Consider the following 21,362-nt stretch of genomic DNA (forward strand, 5'->3'; position numbering starts at 1 on the left):
CCCTCTTCCCTCTCACATTACACAAATAGGTTCATAGTCTGTAAACTGTTCTTTTTCACTTAGTATATATTGGGGAGATTCTCTTAAGAAAAAGTACAATGTTGTATCTCAAAATATGGATGTTCTATTATTTTGTAAAATTCTCCCTATATATATTAAATATGTGAATTGTTTTAGGTCTTTCCTGTTAAAATCATTGGCTCAACAAATGTTCTTGTAAATATAGATTTGTGCATTATGTTCGCATATCCATAAAATAAATTCTGAATGTTGGAATCGCTGGCCAGAGAGACTATATGTTACACATTTTGATAGGCTATCAATAATTTACCTGCTATAGGAAGGAGGTAAATATGACTCCTTGGGTCTGGAGAGAAGACTCAGCAGTTAAGAGTGCTCATACAGCCCCCACATTGGGCAACTCACAGCCACCTGTAACTCTAGCCCCCAGAACTCCAGTACCCTGGAAGTTTCCTGCTGGGCCCTGGAAACCTGAACACACACACACACACACACACCAAAAATAAATCTTTAAAGAAAGAAATAGAATTTGATGTAGCTGGAGAGTTTTCTCCCCGGGTCCCGCCAAGCCCCGGCATTCCGACAGCCCACTTATATAATAAACACACAGATGCTTATATTATTTAAACTGTTTGGCCTAATGGCTCAGGCTTCTAGCTATCTAGTTCTTACATCTTAAATCAATCCATTTCTATAAATCTATACCTTGCCACGTGGCTCATGGCTTACCGGCATCTTCACATGCTGCTTGTCATGGCGGCGGCTGGCAGTGTCTCCCTCCACCTTCCTGTTCTCTCAATTCTCCTCTCTGTTAGTCCTGCCTATACTTCCTGTCTGGCTACTGGCCAATCAGTGTTTTATTTATTGACCAATCAGAGCAACACATTTGACATACAGACTATCCCACAGCAATTTGACTATACCCTCATGAATGCAGGTTACCACATTTTAATTCATTCACATTGCTGTATAAAAATCAGCACTTCAGTTTTTGGATTGGGCTTTATTATTTTGCAAAGTTGAGTATCCTTTTATATATTTTTAGTAAAGTGTTCCATTTTTTGTTGAAAAATTTATTCCTAGTGACATCACCAATGGAAATGTCCTAGCTGTTTTCAAAAGTAGAGGCTGATGATAAGCTAAAGTTCCAGAGTGTTCTTCAGCTCTGCCAGTTTTATTTTCTGGGGTCTTACCCTCCCTCACATGTCTAGTTCATGAAAAACACTTATTAAGCATGTATTATTTACAGAATATTGACAGGCACGCTTGGAAAGTCAGACGTCATTAGATGAGAAAATATCACTAAGTCTCCATTTGTGGGGCTATCCACTAAGGCAAAGACTCAAAGTCTTAGCATTTGACTCTTGCTTCTCTGTGAGTACACACCCCTGCCTAATTTTCCCATACTAAAACATATTAGCCTGAACTACCTGTTGGCTATGAAGTGGAAATGCTCTAACCAAAAAGGCCTCTACTTGGGGCAGCCTCCAGTTATCAAATGGTCACTGCTACCTTGGAAGTGAAGAGTTCAGTATCTGACCTAGATTCAGCCAGCAAAGGGAGTTTCAAGGCTAGCGTCCTTGTGCTGAGGTGACATGTCATCTAGTGGTTGCTGGCAGTTCTAGCCCATTTTTGTTTGTTTCTTTAGTTGGTTAGTTCATTTATAATTTGTTAGACTGAAAGGCTCATAGCTATAGGCCATTACTTACTGGTTAGTCCAAGTATCAGATGCAATTTCTCCTTCAAATGCTAACAAGCAGGAAGTGGGTAGCCAGTGAGTGGGTTTTAGACATGGACTGCATGGACTGCATGGACTCCACTTTCCAGTGTAGCAGAGTCTAAGCTTGCTAGCACAGGTGAGTACAGTAAGCCAAGAGTTAACTTCCAAGTGGTGGAGTGTTTGTGATGATTCTATTTTAGATCCCTTTCTCTTCTTCACAATCCCTTTGGATTGAGAAATAGGGCAATTTCTTTGAGTACAATGGCATTCTCACCACACAGTGTTAGCTACTGAGCTCTTGGGTAGGCTTATAGGTGATCCCATAGGTGGACACTTAAAGCTTGCTAGAGATACAGGCTTAAGATAACATAGGCAATCCTTACTCTACATGATAATGCAAGAATGTAAAATGACAGCACAGGGTGATACTCTGCAAAATAGATTTTAATAATTAAGAAAAATCTATGTCCAAACGTCTCTGTTAAAACCCTAAATATGAAAACTCTCTGCTCATTGCAGACATACGTAAAGGTGAAATAAACTTAGGGCAATGTTCATGTAGCACATTATAGAATGTCAGAAATAGGAAGGCAGAAAGATTGGTGGTGTTGTTGCTGTTGGTAAACATTTACCAAGATTGGTTTTTGTAGTCCTACCTTCTTGCCCTAGCAGTGACTTTATGGAATGAGGGTCAGTGTTGTGTCCAGCAAACTTGCCCACTGTTTGCCCATTTTGATCTGCTTCCAGCATTGTATTATTGTGCCTTCTATGTCATGAGACACCTCTGAGAGTTCTTTGCAGGCATCCTTCCTCAGCAGTATTTCCATCCTTTCTGGTACACCCTTTCACTTGTCAAATTTGCCTATACTACTTCCTTTGACTGTATGCAAATGAGGGAGTGTCAGGGTCCCCATTACAAACTATTTCTTCTGTTATTCCACTCTGTTTGATTCAAATTTTACTAGTATCAACATTTTCTTGTCTTTGCTGCGCTTTTATCTTTGTTGACTAATTCCTTGGAGAGAAGGAGACCATGGATGAACAGACCATCAGATACTTAGTATCTAGGAAACAATACACTTTGAAAGAAGTGACCCAGCTGGTCATTGATCATAATGGGCACCTGTTTGGTGTGGGCTGCAAAGCCAGCAGTGAGATTTGCAATTTTTATAATAATGTTTAATATAGCGTGGTGTGTGAAGTTTGAGCCGTGTTCTTGAGGGACTGATGTTGTTAGTTAAATCATGATAACTAAATATATGCTTATCAGGACTTTGCAAAGCAAAGAGTGCTATAATAAACTGCTGTCACATTATGCATATCACATATGAACTCCACTGTGACTATCGTTTGTTTGGGCATAGTCATGTGTAGACAGGCTCATCTTGCTAAGGCATCTTAGAGGTGACTTGCAGGTGCAGCATTTCATTTGTTTTCCCTATCAGGATAGGCTGCATGTCCTGTGATAAAGAATGACTTCTAAGTCTCAATGCTTAGCATCTTCCATTGAAAATTGCCTGGCATGAGTAAGAGTTGCTGCATTCTTAGTCAGGGATCTGACTAAGAGAGGCTCTAGATCTTTGTAGGTACCTAGTAGGAACTGGGATGGACTATGAGCATGATGGACTATGTAGGAACTCCCAAAAATGTGTCACCTAAAAGTGATATATTTATTCTGAAAAAGTCACAAATTCTTCAAAGAGGGTAGAAACGTGAAATCCACAGTATCCAAGAGTTAACCTGGGGGCATTTATTTGAACAGGACTGAGGTTACAGACTCAATGCAAAATGTCAGATTATATCTTTGCTAATGAGAGAATTAAATTGAGCCCAAGATGTGTATATCCAAAGTCTAGGAGCCTGGGTACTGTGAATTCTGACAGAAGTCAGGATGAAGCTGAGAAGTTGCAAGCCTTGGAGATCAGGACTCAGATCAGTGAGCTCTGAGATGATCAAGCATTTTAGATGGCTCTAGTCTCCCATGGCTGCTGCTTTAGCCCTGTGTATGCTCCCAGTTCTAGGACACCTAATAGAGATGACTTTTAAATTGGGCCTTGAAGGCAGTATAGGCCATGGTTGTCAGAAAGGGATGATAAATTAGGGGGCAGAGGAGAAATGAGTACAGCCAGTGTAGAGTACTCAGATGCTAGGGAAAAGGTAAGGGCAGAATAGAAGAGCTTGGGACTCAGTCTCCTAATGATCTCTTGTTATTACTATTCTGTTCTTGATGCTGATCTATTTTTAACCATGACTATATTAAACTCAATAAATCTCCACAGTGTATTCAGACGGCTGCCCTTAATGTGCTCAGTCTTGTGGTTTTCTGTCTCATTAGTGCATAACACTTAAATCTACCTACGTACAAAGACTGCTTAGAATTGCTACATACCTGTGGTCTCATTTTAACCTAAAGGTGATCCAAACATCCTGTCCAAATGTTCTCTAACAGCCAGAATTAGAATAAAAAAATATTTAAGTCAAGCAGGAGCCATTTGAGCTTACATCTGTGTGTCTTGGCACATTAGATGGGATATTTGGAAAATAGTGTATAATGGCCAATTTTGGTTTGATACGGTCATAGCTGGGATAAAAACAGCATACTGAGTCAATTATAGCCAAATGGCCACATTATATAGAAATATTCCAGGCAAGAGCTTTCAAGTCAACGATCTATATTCTTTGACATACTGTTTACCTAAGTACCTGAGTGTGGGTGTTTTTCCTAGACATTTGGTGTTGTGTAGACTCACCTTTAGTGTTGGACCCCTAGCTTTTGGATAGTATCTTACCAGTTTCCTAAGAACAGTGCAAAAGAGGTCTTGGCTGCCACAGAATTGCCATGTTGTAACCTTGGCACAAGCAGGCTACATTTATTCCTTCATGACTTGAGAGTGGTTTTCTCTAACCCTGTTCACATCATAAGTGATGCCATGTGGTAGTTAGCCACTGTGGGACAGGAAGTGTGCTCCAACAGACACCAGAGTTTTGATACTTGCTCAGCTTTATAATTTTTCCATGTAACTTGCTGATTTGGGGAGAATATATTAGTAAGAAAGATGTTTAAGAATCTTTCAGTTATCTGAACTGTTTATAACACAAACATTTGTTTTTAATATTAGGGCAATACATTTTCTTCAGTGAGACCAACCAATGTATTAGAAATGATGAAAGAATGGAAAAATAACCCAGAAAGTGATGAGGACACCAAGACAGACGAGAAGCCTAAGCATCCTGTGACAGGAAAGTTGAAAAGTAGCCATACGAGGGAAAAGGTCCTTGATGTCAATGACAGTCTGTCTGCAAAGACAACAAAACAGGTAGGAAGAACCACCGTGGCAGGCTCCACTGCTCAGCACTGTCATGCACTGGGGACCTCTTTTGCAGCTCCATCATTTCCCTGTTAGTTGGTAACAAAGGCTGGCATTATTCAGCAGGTGAGGTCCTTCTGCCTTCTAAGCCATGTGATATAGCAGCAGGGCCTCATATTTAGGATCAGGGGCTATTCAGAGAGTGTGGCTGCTGACTTTTCTCTGTGAGAGAACGCATGCAGATTGAGCTTCCCTAATCTGAACATCCAGCAATTTCAGATGAAGGACACTCAGACTATAGTAAGTGCTATAGGCTTTGGGGCCCTATTAGCCTCTGTCATAACTACTCAGCTCTGATGGTACAGCCTGGACACTGCCACAGACAGCAACGAGTGAACATGACTTCATTCCAGCTAAGCCTTTTCTGATGAAACAGATGGTATGCCAGATTTGACCCATGGCTCCAAATTAATAAGTTTTGTACTCTATCCAGCTATGGAATTTAAAATTGGTTTATGTATTATATGCAAAATGTATTATTATATTATACAGTTATTTGTGTATTGTTTTACAAAAACCCAAGCTACAGAGGTTTGTTGGGTTACCTGATTAGATCTGAACAGTTTCATGTCTGTGGAACAGTTTTGTTAACATGTTGATTCTAGATTGTAGATCTATTAACTGGATATCCAGATGGTTTGCCCAGACAAGCCCTTCCCTATTTTTTATATATGTCAGTATACGTTTTTCCTGTTTGAGTTCTCTCTCCTCTGTCTGTGTCCTAGCTCTTACTTAAACTCTGTATCCTGTGCTCGGGAGAGTCCAGATTTCTGCGTTTGTTGTTGCTTTCTAGTTCGCTGTAGCCGCAGATAGGCAGAGCACAAGGGGGACCATCAGGGCGAGCCCTGACCCATGCCCAGGAATGTGCAGTCCTGCTGGCCCTACTCCTAGCCAAGATTCCTGGCAGAATCTTGCAGAAGGGGCCTGGGAGAGTGACCTCCTGGCTGGGAAGTTCTGTGTCTGCTGGACAGTAAATGCGGGATAAGAAGCTTAACATAGTGACTTAGATTGCGTGAAAGAATCACTCTTTTACGATACTGTAAACATAAGCTTATTGATTCCCTTCCTGTCTCATCTGACAACAACTCCTACGTTGCTTAGCACAATGTGTATTTTATATTCTCTTCAAAAATTACATCCTAAAACTCATGTTTACATTTCTTTTTGTTGAACATAGTTTGAAGATTTTCATGTTGGCTGACATGGTAGCATATACATACACACAGCTACACATATACACATCCATACATACAGTGTGTGTGCATGTTTATATAATGCATATACACATGCATCTATATGTACACATATACAAATATACACACTGCACAGATGTTCTGCGGTGCAGGGTTATATCTGTGTTTATCGGTGAATGTGACATAGACTTCCTCTGTGGGTCAAAGGCACTCCATCTCCTTTCCCATTGCTCTGTCATGCTTTCTTCCCCGTCCCAGACGTCCTGCAAATCACAGGCTAATGTGTATGACCTGTTCTGCTCTTGGCGACTTCAGCTAAGGAAGAAAGGGATTAGAATGTGAACTTTGTCATCTATTGACAGGAGTCATAAACCTGAGAATACAGCATTTCATCTCAGCAAGAACAGCTGTTCTGTACTCAGGGCTCACGTCAGTGAGCAAGGGCTGGGCCACAGTAGCAGCGCCTCCCAGGATGGATAGAGAGCTTGCTGGTTGCAGGGCCTCTGTAGCTGTTCCTGCAATGCGCATAGCATTTTGCCTTCAGTGTCTTCTAAGGAACTTTCCCTTGCTTAGGCTTGTCTGTGATGTCTTGGGAGGAATTTAATGCGGCATTTTTTTCTGAAGTTTGTTGCCCTTTAAAAGAGACAGATTTCTCATATTTCATTGGCTTTTGCAAGTAAATATACTATTTTCCTAATTGTGCCAAAGTTTATGCTAAAAATTACTTCTAGTCTTTCAAATTTGTATTTACAATAAGTAGCAGAGTGTGGAAGTCCTAAAGTCAGTGGAATGAGTGGAGAGACATCACCGGGATTCCCAAAGCATAAGATCAAGACTGATCACCTCTATTTTCCACAGAGCTGAACAACAATAACAACAAACCCAAAAACAAACAAACAAACAAACAAAAAACCCAAACAAACAAACAAACCCCCACTCACCCAAAAACCTCTACTTCCACTGATAGTGTGAGAAAAGTGGTCTGCTTAGGACCACATTGCCCTCCTCCTCTCTCAGGAGGCACACTGTCCCCCCAGAGAGAAGTCATTAGGACCCGAGGTCTTTCCAGGGAGAAGAGGGCAGCAGGAAAGCAGCCACTTCCCCGGCATTCAGAAACACTGCAGAGAAGCCCCCTCTGTTCTTAGTTCATGGGGAGCTTAGAGGGAAAATGCAGCCAGAGAGAAACTAGAAAAGAGCTGGCCTACTGGGGAGACCAGTGCGGTGCTAGAGTGGAAGCTTATGTCTGTCAGCAGTGGCAGTTTGTCATCACTCCAGGTAATGATGTAGCCTACTGGCAAAGCTGGGATGGGTCCTAGAGGAGGTGGGTATTCTTCCAGACTACCCATAAGGCCAGACTCTAACATAGCCCCTCTCCATAGTCCAAGTCTGCCTAGTGACAGGAAAGCCCTTCCAGTGAATTCGGTGAGCATAAACAGTGTCGTCTGACCACACAGACCACTTCAGACCCTTCCCTGAGTGCGATCAGACCACAGCTATTTAATTAATAACCAGGAACTGGTTTGCTGCACCTGGGGATTTAAACAGTTCTTTCTGTGGCTGCGAAGAGAGGAACGCTACCAAGGCTGTGAATTACAGCTATTAACAGGTGCTGGTTCTACCACGCCTGAGAGTTTAAACAGTATTTCCCATGACTCCAAAAGCCACCTTCAGACTCACCAAGGGAGTAACAAGACTAACACAGTGGCCAGAAGTACACGCTGTGGATTAGTGGATTAGTGGCAGTTGCCCACCCAGTGGCTCAGCCTAAATACAGAGCACAACCAATTGTCTTGCCAGAAAGCAGAATAAAGCCAGTGCAAAGGCAGCAACCTAGCCATCTAGAGCTCTTGAAAGTAATCTCTGAGCCACCATCATAACACAGCAGTGAAGGCTGCTGTTTTCAAACTGCCCAAAGAAGCCAAGGTAGATATGGAGGCCAGTGATGGAACATAGAATTACAAAGACAGTAGATCTCTAGTCGATGGTGGTGCACATCTTTAATGCCAGCACTTCAGAAGCAGAGGCAGGCTAATCTCCAAGTTCAAGGCCAGCCTGGTCTACAGGGTGGTTTCTAGGACAGCCAGTGCTACATAGAGAAACTCTGTCTCAAAAAACAAAAACAAAAACAAAACAACAAAGACAGTATATCATCACAACCTCCAATAAAACCACAACAATGGACACAAAAGAAAGGGAGTACTATGTCATATCAGAAAAGAGAATTCACAAAATCTCTTAAAAATTCATGGAACCCAAGAATATATAGATGAAAAATGAAATTTGAAAATAATGCATGAATAAAACCAACAGTTTTGCAAAAGCAATCAAGAAAGAAAAGAAGGGACAGCAGAGAATGGGAGGGAGAGAGGGAGGGAGAGAGAGAGAGAGAATCTAAACAATGGATTAATTATATAATGAGCCAAGTAAAAATGCTATAGAAGCTTTAGCAGCTCAAAATGAGGAACAGTGAGATTGAAGACAGAACATTTGAAATTGGTCAGTCCAGTATCAGAGAGAGAGAGAGAGAGAGAGAGAGAGAGAGAGAGAGAGAGAGAGAGGTATGAAGAAAGCTTATAGGAGTTGTAGGCTACCATCAAGAGACCTAATCTATGTGTAATAGGAATTAAAGAAAGTAAAGAGAGAGAAATAGAGCCGAAAAGCATATTTAAAGAAATTTAGGATGAGGACAAGTGCGATGGTTGCACATTTTTAATCTCAGCACCCAGGAAGCAGAGACAGATGGATCTCTGTGAGTTCAAGGCCAGCCTGGTCTACATTATCAAGTTTCAGGACAGCTAGGTCTACATAGTGAGACTCTGTCTCAAAATTAAATAGATAAAGTAATTTTTAAAGTATTGAGAGGAATTTTCCATAATCTGAGGAAAAAGCCAATGTTTAGTCAAAGGAAGTTTACATACCTGTACTCAGAAAGAACCCAAAGAGGACCTCCCATGTCACACAAAAAGACACTACCTAATATCATGACAAAGCAGAACCCTAAGAGGAGCATAGGGAAGAAGTCATGTCATACAACCACAGAAGCCTACAGGCCAGGAGAGACAGGGTGATATTGTCAAAATGTTGAAAGGGAAAACCACCAACCAAGAATGCCATACTTGGAAAAGCTGCAACTTGGAAAGGAAGGAGAGAGGTAACTCTCTTAGACAAAAGAAAGCCGAGGGAGTTTATTAACATCAGTTAAGACCCATCTATCAAAAATGCCAAAGGGAAGTCTTCAAATTAAAAGGACACTAATGTGGAACACAAAAGTATCTGAAGATGCAAAACTCACAGGTCAAAGTAAAAATCCACACACCCCCACACCTGAAAAACCCAACCAGCCGACCAGCCGACCAGCCAACTAGCCCTCCATACCAGGATTGTAAGATAAACCACTTATATCCCAGATGGGAATGTTAAAAGACAAAGCACAGATAGTTACAGTAACTAATATCAAAGAGATGTAAATAGAGACATCAGAAATTGAAAATGGGGGTGGGAGGGGCGGAAATAGAGTTAAAATGTAGGGTAATTTTTTTTTTTTTTTTTTTTTTTTTTAGTTGTAGCTAGAGTTTTCCTGCCTGGCCCACAGTCAGGACGAATCTCTCTCACCTGCCAGTCCCACAGCCGCTCAGACCCAACCAAGTAAACACAGAGACTTATATTGCTTACAAACTGTATGGCCGTGGCAGGCTTCTTGCTAACTGTTCTTATGTCTTAAATTAACCCATTTCCATTAATCTATACCCTGCCACATGGCTCGTGGCTTACCGGCATCTTCACATGCTGTTTGTCATCGTGGCGGCTGGCAGTGTCTCTTTCTCAGCCTTCCACTTTCCAGCTTTATTCTCCTTGTCCTGCCTGTACTTCCTCCTCCTGCCTGACTACTGGCCAATTAGTGTTTTATTTACCAACCAATCAGAGCAACACATTTGCCATACAGAACATCCCACAGCATTTAGTGATTGATGTTAAAGTTGTTATTTGTTTAAAATAACCTATTGTTACTAAAAGATATTTTGTGAGTCATTTTTCTTACTGCTTTAAGTAGCTGCCTGACAGAAACACTAGAAGTAAATGGAGGCTTAGCTTGTTCCTGGTTCAGGGGATGCAGCCTATCACAGCAGGCGGCAGAGCAGCTGAGGTGCTTCACTGCTGACAGTGGAACCTGTCAGATCATGGCAGCCCATAGACAGTAGACAGAACTGGACCCAAACCAGAGGGGATCAAACTCTCAAGGCCCCGCCTTTAGTAGCCTGCTCTAACCATGGGGTCTACCTCCTAAAGGCTCAGTAACTTCCTAGAACAGCACCAGCACCCAAGGACCAAGTAAGTGTTCAAACAAATAAGCCTGCAGGGAACATTTCAGACCCAAGCCGTAGCAGATGTGTTTGGTAAGCCCCATAGTAACCACAGAATAAAAACCTACAATAAATACAAAATTAACAAAGAACTAAAGTGTAGTGACACAGAAAAATCACTTAACTGCAAAAGAAGTAGTTAATAGAGGAAGGAAGATGCAGAAGAGTCTATAAAAATGTAGAAATCTAGCAATAAAATGGCAGAAGTTTCTCCTACCAAGTTACCTTGAATGTAAGTAAATTAAGTTCTCCAACTAAAAGGCCTATGGCACATTGAAATAACACACACACACACACACACACACACACACACACACACACACACGTAGGATCCAAATACATGCAAGAGGCTTGCTTCAGTAAGGACCCACACAAATTGAACTGCATAGATGGAAACTAAAGATCAGGAGTGGCTAGAGTTCCGTGAGGTAAAATAGACTGCAAGTCAAAACTGTAAAAATGACAAAGGTATAGCCGGGCAGTGGTGGCACATGCCTTTAATCCCAGTACTCGGGAGGCAGAGCCAGGTGGATCTCTGTGAGTCTGAGACCAGCCTGGTCTATAGAGTGAGTTCCAGGACAGGCACCAAAACTACACAGAGAAACCCTGTCTCGAAAGAAACAAAACAAAACAAAACAAAAAACGACAAGGTAGTCAGTAGACAGTAGTAAGTCAGCACAGCATGCTCTGGTAATTGTAAGTGTGTATGCACTCAGCAAACATTGGAGCACACTGCTATACGAAACAAGCATCAACAGACCAAAAGAAAGAGAGACACTGTGCTGCAGTAACGCTAGGAGACCTTACAGCTCTGCTTTCATCAATGAGCAGGTCATCCAGAGAGAACAGCAATCAAGAAACATCAGATTTTGAAATCTACGTCTAGACTTTACAAAAATTTAACAAAACGGAAGGTGAGGGAATCCTTCCAGACTTATTCTTGGAGGCAAGCCTTTGCCTAATACTCAAAACAAGTAGTGTTCAATAAAAAAGGAAAGCCACAGGCCAAATCCCTGATGAAAACAGATGAAAAAAATCAACTAAATAGTAGGAAACTAAACCAACATCACTTTACAAAGATCTTTCACCATATCAGGGATTCATCCCAGCGATAGAAGAATTGTTCAGTAAATATGATGCATGATATGAAAATAATCATATGACAAAATAATCATTTAATAAATGCAGAAAAATCATTCAATAAAAATTAACATAGTTTTGTGATGAAAAACCTCTTACCAAGTTAAATATAGTAGGAGTGCATCCAACATGATAAAGGCCATATTTGAAAATACACCAAACGAGGAAAATCAGACAATGTTCTATGATCTGGAGGAAGACAAGGGTACCCACTTTGGCTGAAGTGGTACTTGAAGCCCTAGCCAGAACACCTAGGGAAATGAAGAAAGCTAATGACACCCAAAACAGAAGGGAGCAAGTCCAAGCGCCCAATTGCAGATGACATGATCTTGTTTATAGAAATGCTAGGGAAGCTCCAAGATGGGAATCAGAAACACACAGTGAATGCCACTTCTTTGCAGGAAAGAATCACTCCAGCAGAAGAGCGGCCACCCTTTGAAGTGGGTGGTGGGAAGGTGGTGAAGAACTATAAACAGGCTTGAGAAAACTCAGAGACTTTGGGAAGTGCAACAGAGAGCAGAAAAGAGTGCCCCAGAACCAGCTATGCAGAAAGGAAGGCTAAAAGGCTAAGATTGGCACAGTGGTTAAGTGCACTTGCTGCTCTTGCGGAGGATCCAGGTTTGGTTTCTAGAACCCATATGGTGGCTCACAGCTGCCAGTAACATTAGTTCCCGGAGATCTACCATACTCTTCTGGCTCTGCAGGCACCAGGCACACACACAGTGCACATATAGGCATGCAGGCAAAAGACACATAAGCATGAAATAAATCTAACAAAACAAAACAAAACCCAGAAATGCAGACAATCATTTAAGTCATTACTATGGACTTGTACTTTGCATACTGGCCCTGCGAAAGTCCTTCTTTTGATACAGCATCCCTACAGCGTTAGGAAGCCATTTTTAAGGTCTTGTCTGAGCTTACTGCCTGGGGAGTCAAAGGTTTCTATATTTTCTCCATCTCCAGGAACTTACAGTCATAAACTGATCCAGTGAGTGATGGCCAATAGGTCTAGTATGGCTAAGGGAGAAATACTTTGAGTCAGAATCATTGAGAGCTCTTTGTAGTAGAAAGCTAGATAGAGACACAAAAGGGAGCAAAGGTCCCTTGCCCTCTAGGGCCATTTATTTGGGAACTTGATTAAGGGAGCTGGGGCAGGCTCAGAATGAGCCATTGCAAGTAATTATATGTGGTAACTAAGTTTCAGAATACCAGTCAGAAGGATGAGGGTGCCATGTGGGACCCACAGCTGTCCCCCATTTACTGTGGATGGTTGCAACTCCTTAGATACTCTTCATCCCTGGGCAGCCATAGGAATGTGCAGAGAAAATAAAATGAAAGGGAACTATGGATTATTTTCCACCCCAGACAGGACAGGTGAGTGTGGATTACAGTGGTATACCCCAAAATAAAGAATGAAAAGACAAATGGAACTTAGCCTGTAGGTGCAGCCCAAAGAGTACACAACCCAAGATTCTAGAAAGGTCTATTCAGCACAAACAGAATTTTCATATCTCCTACAACATGTACTTGAACTCAATGCTAGAAAGAGAACCAGTGGGGTTTTTTTGTAATTATTAAGACTTTTGGACCGTACCTGCTTACTTTGAATATTTATGTCTAATGTTTTTCTCTTATTTCTTGCTTTCAAAATTTAATTTTAATATTCTTCCAGCCTTAAATTATTTCCATTCCCCCTTTAAGAACATCTTCAATTGGATCATTTCCTCTTGTCTTCTTTTCCCTTTGTTCTTTTATTTTCTTTTTCTATTTTATTTCATTTTTACATCTTTAAGTGACTATTCTCTCTTCTCCTTTCTCATCCACCTTTCATTTTCTCCTTTCTATATTCTTCATTCCCTCCCTGTCTTTACTCTTTATTAACTAGCATCTTTTTATTCATTATATGCTATCTTTGCCCTCTCTCCTTTATTGTTATTGGTGTTGTGTTCATATTTGATTTGTTACTATATTATGACTGTTACTACAGTTCGTGTGCTTCTTCTGAGTGGCACTGCTAATTGAGCTTAGTACCTCGAGGATTTTAAGGGGAGGTTATTGCTGAACTTACACCAGCCCAGTTGTGACAAACTCCAATCCAGCTATGACTTAATCCCACTGAACTGTGGCAAATACTCTAATTTAAAAATTGAAAAAAAATTGAAAAGATCAAAACTCCCACACAATGACTTAACCCCAGTATGAAAATATCAATATAGAAATATAGGAAATATGAAAAAGCAAGGCAACATGACCCCTGCTACCCCACAGTGTTGATTATCCATAATATTGCAATTTAATGATACTGATGTGGATAAACTATTACACAAAAAAATTATAACATGAACTTAAAAATCAACAAACTCAAGGAGAATATGATTGGGCTAGGGAGATGGCTAGGAGAATAGTTCAATTAATAAAATGTTTGCAAAGTGATTGCCTTGCAAGCACAAGAATTTGAGTTCAATCCCCAGAACTTACATAAGAAAGGAAGGAAGGAAGGAGGGAAGGAAGGAAGGAAGGAAGGAAGGAAGGAAGGAAGGAAGGAAAGCATGGTGTCTTTTGCTTGTGATCCAAACATTAGGAAATAGAGACAGATGGTTCCCTGGGGGGTCACTATTCAGCCAACCAGCCAAGCTTACTTGGCAAGTTCTAGGCCAATGAGAGACCCTATCTTTTTTTTTTTTTAAAGGAGGACTAGAAGAAGGAGGAAGAGAAAGAAATGTGGGCAATACCCAAGGAATAGCACCCAAGGCTGTTCTTTGGACTCCACATGTATGTACACACAGAGAAAATATAAATAGACAGCTAAATGAAATAAGACAATTTAGTATATGAAAGAGCAATTCAGTAAAGAGAGATTCTGGAAAAAATCAAGTAAAAATCTTGGAAATGAAAGTTCAATAAGTCAAATAAAAGGCTGAGTTAAAAGACTTGCCAATGACTAGATCAAGGGGAAGAATATCAAGGCTTAAAGGAAGATATATGAATTAGAACATTTAGATAGTATTACAATAAAAATAAAGTATAAACAGAACATGAAAGAACTTTGAGATATGATTAAAAGACAAGCTTAGGAATCTTGGCATAAACTCAGATATAGAGATATAGAATAATGACATAGAAAATCTATTCAGTGAAATTATAGCATAAAATTTCCCAAGTTGGGAGCAAGATATGTACATCCAGACACAGAAAGCATTAAGAACACCAAAGAGACATGACCAGAAAAAGAACCTCCCCATGCCATATTACACTTAGAATGCCAAGAGTACAAAAAGGTGAGAATTTCCAGGTTGCTTATAAAGGCAACTATGTTAGAGTAACAGCAAGTATCCAAGAAGAAACTCTAAAGGTCAGGAAGATATAGCATAATGTATTTCAAACTCTACAAAAATTAACTCAACCTACTTTATTATATCTGGCAAAATTATCCTTCAGGATGCAAAGGAAACAAAGACCTTCTATGTGGTGATATTTTATTTGTGCTCTAATAAATAAAGCTTGCCTGGAGATCAGAGGAAAAAGCCAGCCATTATAAGTAAACACAAAAGGCATGCAATGTTAGCACATGCCTTTAATCCTATCACTTGGAAAGCAGGGATCTGTCTGGATCTATGTGAGTTCAAGGCCATACTGGGAACAGAGCTAGGCATTCCAACACTAATTAACCATGGAGATCTAGAGGTCTGTACAGACAGACAGGAAGTGACAGATCTGGGCAGGACAAGGAAGTGATGTAGCTGGACAAAGAGAGCAAATCAGATGGCAGAACAGCAAGGCATATAGGTGTGGGTAGACAAGAAGTATCTCTCTTTTGGAAACTGTGGAGTTGGTGAGGTGAGGTTAGCATGTGGCTGTTCCTATTCCTCTGATCTCTCTCAGGTTTTCACCCCTATGTCTGGTTCTGCATTTTCCATTAATAAGACCATTTAGAAATTTGTGTACACTTCTAGGCATAAACTAAAGTTATTTGTGATGACTGAGTCAGAATTGCAGATGATACTTACAGAATCTTACACATAGAAGAGGAAGATAAACACATTACGAGAGCATGGGCAAGAATAAATTCAATTAGAACAATAGGTAAGCAAATTAGAGGAAGTAGGAAAGAATCAAACATTAGGAGAGCAAGAAAAATGCCAAGAACTAGTAAATACTTTCCAATAATAACCCTAAGTGTAATTGTCTTAAATATCCAATTAAAATTGTCTTAAATATCCAATTTTAATCTGATTAGATTAAAACAAAATAAGACCCAACTCTTTGCTGTCTGCAAGAAACCTATCTTGTGGGACATTCCATGTATTGACTGAAAGTGAAAGAATAGAAAATAATTTTCCAGGCAAATGAAAACTCAAAGCAAACAGAAATAGCTATACAAATACATGATAAGAAGTAGATCAGGACAAAATCAGTCAGAAGAGGCAAATAAGGTTATTACATATTGACAAAGGGAGTAATCCACTAAAGAGAGCATGATGATTGTAAATATATATGTAGATGTAACCAACCATCTTATTAAATAGGAAACACAGAGCCAATTCAGAGAAGAAAGCCAAGAGGTCAGAACTAAGAGCCTTACCCTTCCTGCTTCAGCCAAGAAAGTTCTCCAAAAAGGGGCCTACTTCCTGTGTGTATGTCTTTATATAGTCTAGCTGCTCTGCCTTCTCATTGGTTGTAAACCCAAACACGTGATTGCCTCGTCACTGCCTGTATGTACAGCCCTCCAGGTCCTCTATGGTATTGAGATTAAAGGCGTGTGTCTCCAATGCTGGCTGTATCCTTGAACACACAGAGATCTACCTAGCTCTGTCTACCAAGTGCGCTGGGATTAAAGGCGTGCGCCACCACCGCCATGCTCTTGCTATGGCTCTAATAGCTCTGACCCCCAGGCAACTTTATTTATTAACATACAATTAAAATCACATTTCAGTACAAGTAAAATACCACCACATATATATGTACCAAATTTCACAAAAAACATAACTGGACCTAAAGAGAAAGATATACTCTCATACAACAATAGTAGAAAATTTCAGTATCCACTCTCACCAGTATATTGGTCATTGGGACAGAAAAAAACAGTTATCAGAGCTGACCTACATTATAGATCTAGTGGACTTGCTAGACATCCACAAAATATTCAATCCAATAGGTGCAGAGAACACATTCTTCTTAGAAGCTCATGGAACTTTCACCAAGCAGATTATATTGCAGGATATAAATAAGTTTGAACAAGTGCAAACAAATTGAAGTAACTTATTGTTATCAGTAACTTATTTGATCATATTTGAATGAAACTAGAAAACTAACAGCTATAGCAATTACAGAAACTACACAAACAAATGGACACTGAACAATATACTTTTGAATGATAAATGGGTCATTGAAGAAATTAAGAGGAAAATGAAAAATTCCTAGAATTAAATGAAAACAAAAACATAGCATACCAGAAACTTCAGGATACAATTAAGACAGTTCTAAGAGAGAAATATATAGTTATGAATGGCTACATTTTTAAAAAGAATCTGAGAGATCTCAAATAAATAATCTATTGATGTATCTAGAGGTCTTAGAAAAATGAAAGCAAGCCAAACGTAAAAACCAGTAAGGAAAAGAATTGATAAAGATTAGCTCACAAATGAATGACATAGAAACTAAAAGAACAGCACAAAGAACCAGTAAACAAAGAGAAATGAAGGACGAACCCTTAGCCAAATTCATCAAAAGAACAAAGGCCCAAGTTAATAAAACCAGGATAAAAGAGGAGTTAGTCAAACAGATAGTGTGACTGGAGAGATGGCTCAGTGGTTAAGAACACTTGCTGTTCTTCTGGTGGGTCAGAATTCAATTCCCCACACCTGCATGATGCCTCACAACTGTCTATAATTCCAGTTCTAGGACATCTGATGCTATATTCTAGCCTTCATAGATACCAGGCATGTATGTGGTGCACAGACATGCATGGAGGCCAACTTTCCATATACATACAATAAAAGTTTAATGAAAAATACTACTGAAACCCAGAGGTCTGTTAGGGATTATTTTTAAATAATATTCCAATCAATTGAAAAATCTAGATGAACTGAACAAATTTCTGGATAAATATGATCCTCTAAGATCAAACCAAAATAGCATATAACCATATAGATCAGATTCTAACAATGGGGCTGAAGTAGTAAAGTCTTCCATTAATGAGAAGCCCTAGACCAGACCCTTAGAAGTCAAGTAACACCAATGTCTTTCATGCTATTTTATAAAACAGAAAGGGAAAGAATGCTGGAAGACTCATTATATGGAGCAAATATTATTCTCATACAAAAATTGGATAAGGATGTAACAAAAACAATGGCATAGACCAGTATCCTTGATGAACATAGATTTCAAATATTCAATAAAACCCTCATTAGCTGTTAAAAAGATCATAGCCCATGATGGAGTTGGTCTCATTCTAGAGATGTAAGGATTGTTCAACATGTACAAATCTACAAATGTAATATGGCACATGAACAGAATGAGGGGATTACATGATAATCTCAATAGATTTTTTAAAAAGCCTTTGACAAAATTCAATATCCTTTCATGATGAAAGATTAGGAAAAGCTAATAATAGAAATAATATACATCAATGAAATAAAGGCTGTGTATGATAGATGTATAGTCAACATTCTACTGCATAGAGAAAAACTGAAACCATTTATATGAAGTCAAGAATAAGAGTCTAGTGTCAACTTTCACCACTCTTGTTTAATATAATGTTTACACTCTTAGCTAGAGCAGTGAGGCACAAGAAAAGCAATTAAAGGGATATAAATAGGAAAGAGAGGATTCAAATTATCCCTGTTATCAGTCTATATACTCCTATATTAAAAGACCCTAAAGGACTTACATTTGATAAACAATTTCAGCAAAGTAACAAGATACAAAATCAAGATAGAAAAATCAGTAGCTTTTCTGTACAACATAACAGACATTCTAAAAAAGAAACGAGGAATATAGTCTGTTGACAATAACCTAAATCTATAATACCTAGGAATAAACCTAGCTAAGGAAGTGAACAATTGCTACAATGAAAAATAGACAACACTAAGACAGAAGTCAAAGACACTAGAGAGATGTTCCTTCTTCATGGTTAGAAGAATTAATATTGTTAAAATGACCTCATTGTCAAGAGCAGTCTCTGAACTTAGTGCAGCCTTCAGCAACGTTCCATTAACATTCTCTACAGAACTGAAATGCAATCCTAAAATTCTCATGGGAGCCCAAAAGATAGAATAGCTAAAGGATTCCTAAACTAAGAGTAATGTTAGAAGAATTATAATACCTGATTTCTAATTATACTACAAAGCCATGCTGAATAAAACAGCATGTTCCCAGCACAGAAATAGGCATGTAGACAAATCGAATAAGTAAAGGTCCCAGACATAAACCCATTCAGGTACAGCCACTGGTTTCTAAAAAATGCTCCAAAATTACACTGTAGAAAAGACAGCCTCTAATAACAGAGCTGGGAAACCTAAATATTCTCCATATATTGGAGAATAAACTAGATCTGTGTCTTACCCTGTACAAATCAACTCACAGTAAGTCTTGAAACTTGTAGTTGAAAACATAGGGAAACACTTAAAGATATAGGCATAAGTAGGGCTGAGTGTGACTCAGTAGAGTACCTGCCTTGAATGCACTAAGTCCATGTTTCCTTCCCTAACACCACATTGACTCAACATGGAAGCTCACATCTATGATTCTCAGTATTAGTTGAAGGCTATCCTTGGCTACATAAGGGGGTTTGAAGCTAGCCTGAGAAAAATGAGACATTGTCTTGACAAACAGGCATAGACAATGAGCCCAGTAGCTCAGCAAAGGACAGCAAAAACTGACAAATGGTATTTGCATCAAATTTATGCACAGAAAATAGAACAATTAGTACAGTAAAGAGACAGCCTGCAGAATGGGCATTGTAGCTGTTCTTTTGATGAGGGATTAATATGCATAATGCATAAAGATTCTCAAAAATTAAATGTAAAAGAACAAATAATCCAACTAATCAATGGGCAAATGAACTAAACAGATATCCTCAAAAAAAAAAAAGAAGTACAAAAGACTCGCACAATGGCTTAGTGGGTAAAGGTGCTTGCTGTCAAGCCTGAGGACCTGATTTTGATCCCCAGAACCCATGCAGTAGGAGAGAACCAAATGCCACAAGTTGTCTACTGACTTTCACATATGCACAGTGGTGTACACACACACACACACACACACAAATAAATAAATATAATAAAAACTTTTAAAGTAAATGCAATAAAGTAACAATATATGAAAAATGTTAAGCATCCTTAACTATCAGAGAAATGTAAATCAAAACTCCATCTGACCTTAGCCAGAATCCCTGTCATCAATAAAATAAAAGCAACAACTGCTAATGATAATACAGAGAAAAAGTAAGACATGTATACTGTTAGTGGGAACACAAGTTAGTACAATCACTGTGGAAACTGTATGGGAATTTCTCAAAGGCTCCCATGTGATTCAGCTGTACTACTCCCGTGTATACTCCTGAAGGAATCAAAGGCAGCACACAGTAGGCGTATCTGTACATCTGTGTGTATTACAGCTCTAGTTACAATGGTCAAGTACAGTAAAGAAGTGAGGAAGAGTGAAAACCTGTGGTTCTCAGGAACGTGGACTGAATACTTGAAGATTGACACATATTAAAATTTTCACTTCAGTATGTGAAATTTACAGGAACAATGACATAAAAGAAAGCAAGGTACTATTAAGAAAGAAAAAGGGATCAGAGGAATTCATGAGGATGGCTAGGATAGACTGTGGGTGGTGACTATGATCAAAGTATGTTATATCAGATATGTAAAAAAAATCACAAGAAAATGTATTATTTTGTGCAATTAATATATAAAGACTTCACTGAAGAAGTGTTTAAATTGTAAATGACACAGTAAAGCTGAAGGACATAAAACACAAAACAGAAGTGGGGTAAAATGTTAAGGTGACAGATAGATAGGCTAATTACCATAAGTTGATCGTTACTCCGCATATCACAGATCAGCACACCAGATTATTCAGGATAAATATGTACAAATAAAGTAAAATTCTGGAATGATAATCAGAAATACAGTAACCACATCCATATGGGATCATGCAGTGTCAAATTTAAAAGTGAAAATTTGAGTTTATTAAAAATTTTATGTGAATTTTGACATATTTTTATGGGAAAAATTTTGCACATTAAGATTAGATTAGATTTTTATAGATAACTTGGTATAGGCATATAATTTGTACCTCCAAAACTAAGGAAATATAAATATGATTTATGTCCATTAAAATATTTGAAATTTGGCTTTAACTGAAAAGGAAGGTTCCTATCATATCTGCCTTCCACTCTGTCATTGTTCCTTTCTGGGGAGTCTCAGAAGTCTGTTTAGAGTCCCCAAATTCTGTTTCTCAGAAGCCACGGTAGTCACACCTTAAAGACACTGGCAGAACCCTCTTTGTTATTTAACCTTTCTGGGTTTGTGGATTGTAGCATGATTATCCT

General features: G+C 39.1%; 1 protein-coding gene across 1 annotated transcript in view; it reads left to right on the plus strand.

Annotated features, from left to right (window-relative positions):
- Positions 1 to 21,362, plus strand: part of Stk33 (serine/threonine kinase 33) — a 174,586-nt gene that overhangs the window by 136,398 nt on the left and 16,826 nt on the right. The window contains exons 12-13 of the mRNA XM_059269110.1: positions 4,861 to 4,985; positions 5,034 to 5,058. Coding sequence (XP_059125093.1) covers positions 4,861 to 4,985; positions 5,034 to 5,058 — 150 coding nt within the window. The remainder of the gene's footprint in view (positions 1 to 4,860; positions 4,986 to 5,033; positions 5,059 to 21,362) is intronic.

This window comes from Peromyscus eremicus, chromosome 1, assembly GCF_949786415.1.
Source record: "Peromyscus eremicus chromosome 1, PerEre_H2_v1, whole genome shotgun sequence".
Taxonomy (NCBI): Eukaryota; Metazoa; Chordata; class Mammalia; order Rodentia; family Cricetidae; genus Peromyscus; species Peromyscus eremicus.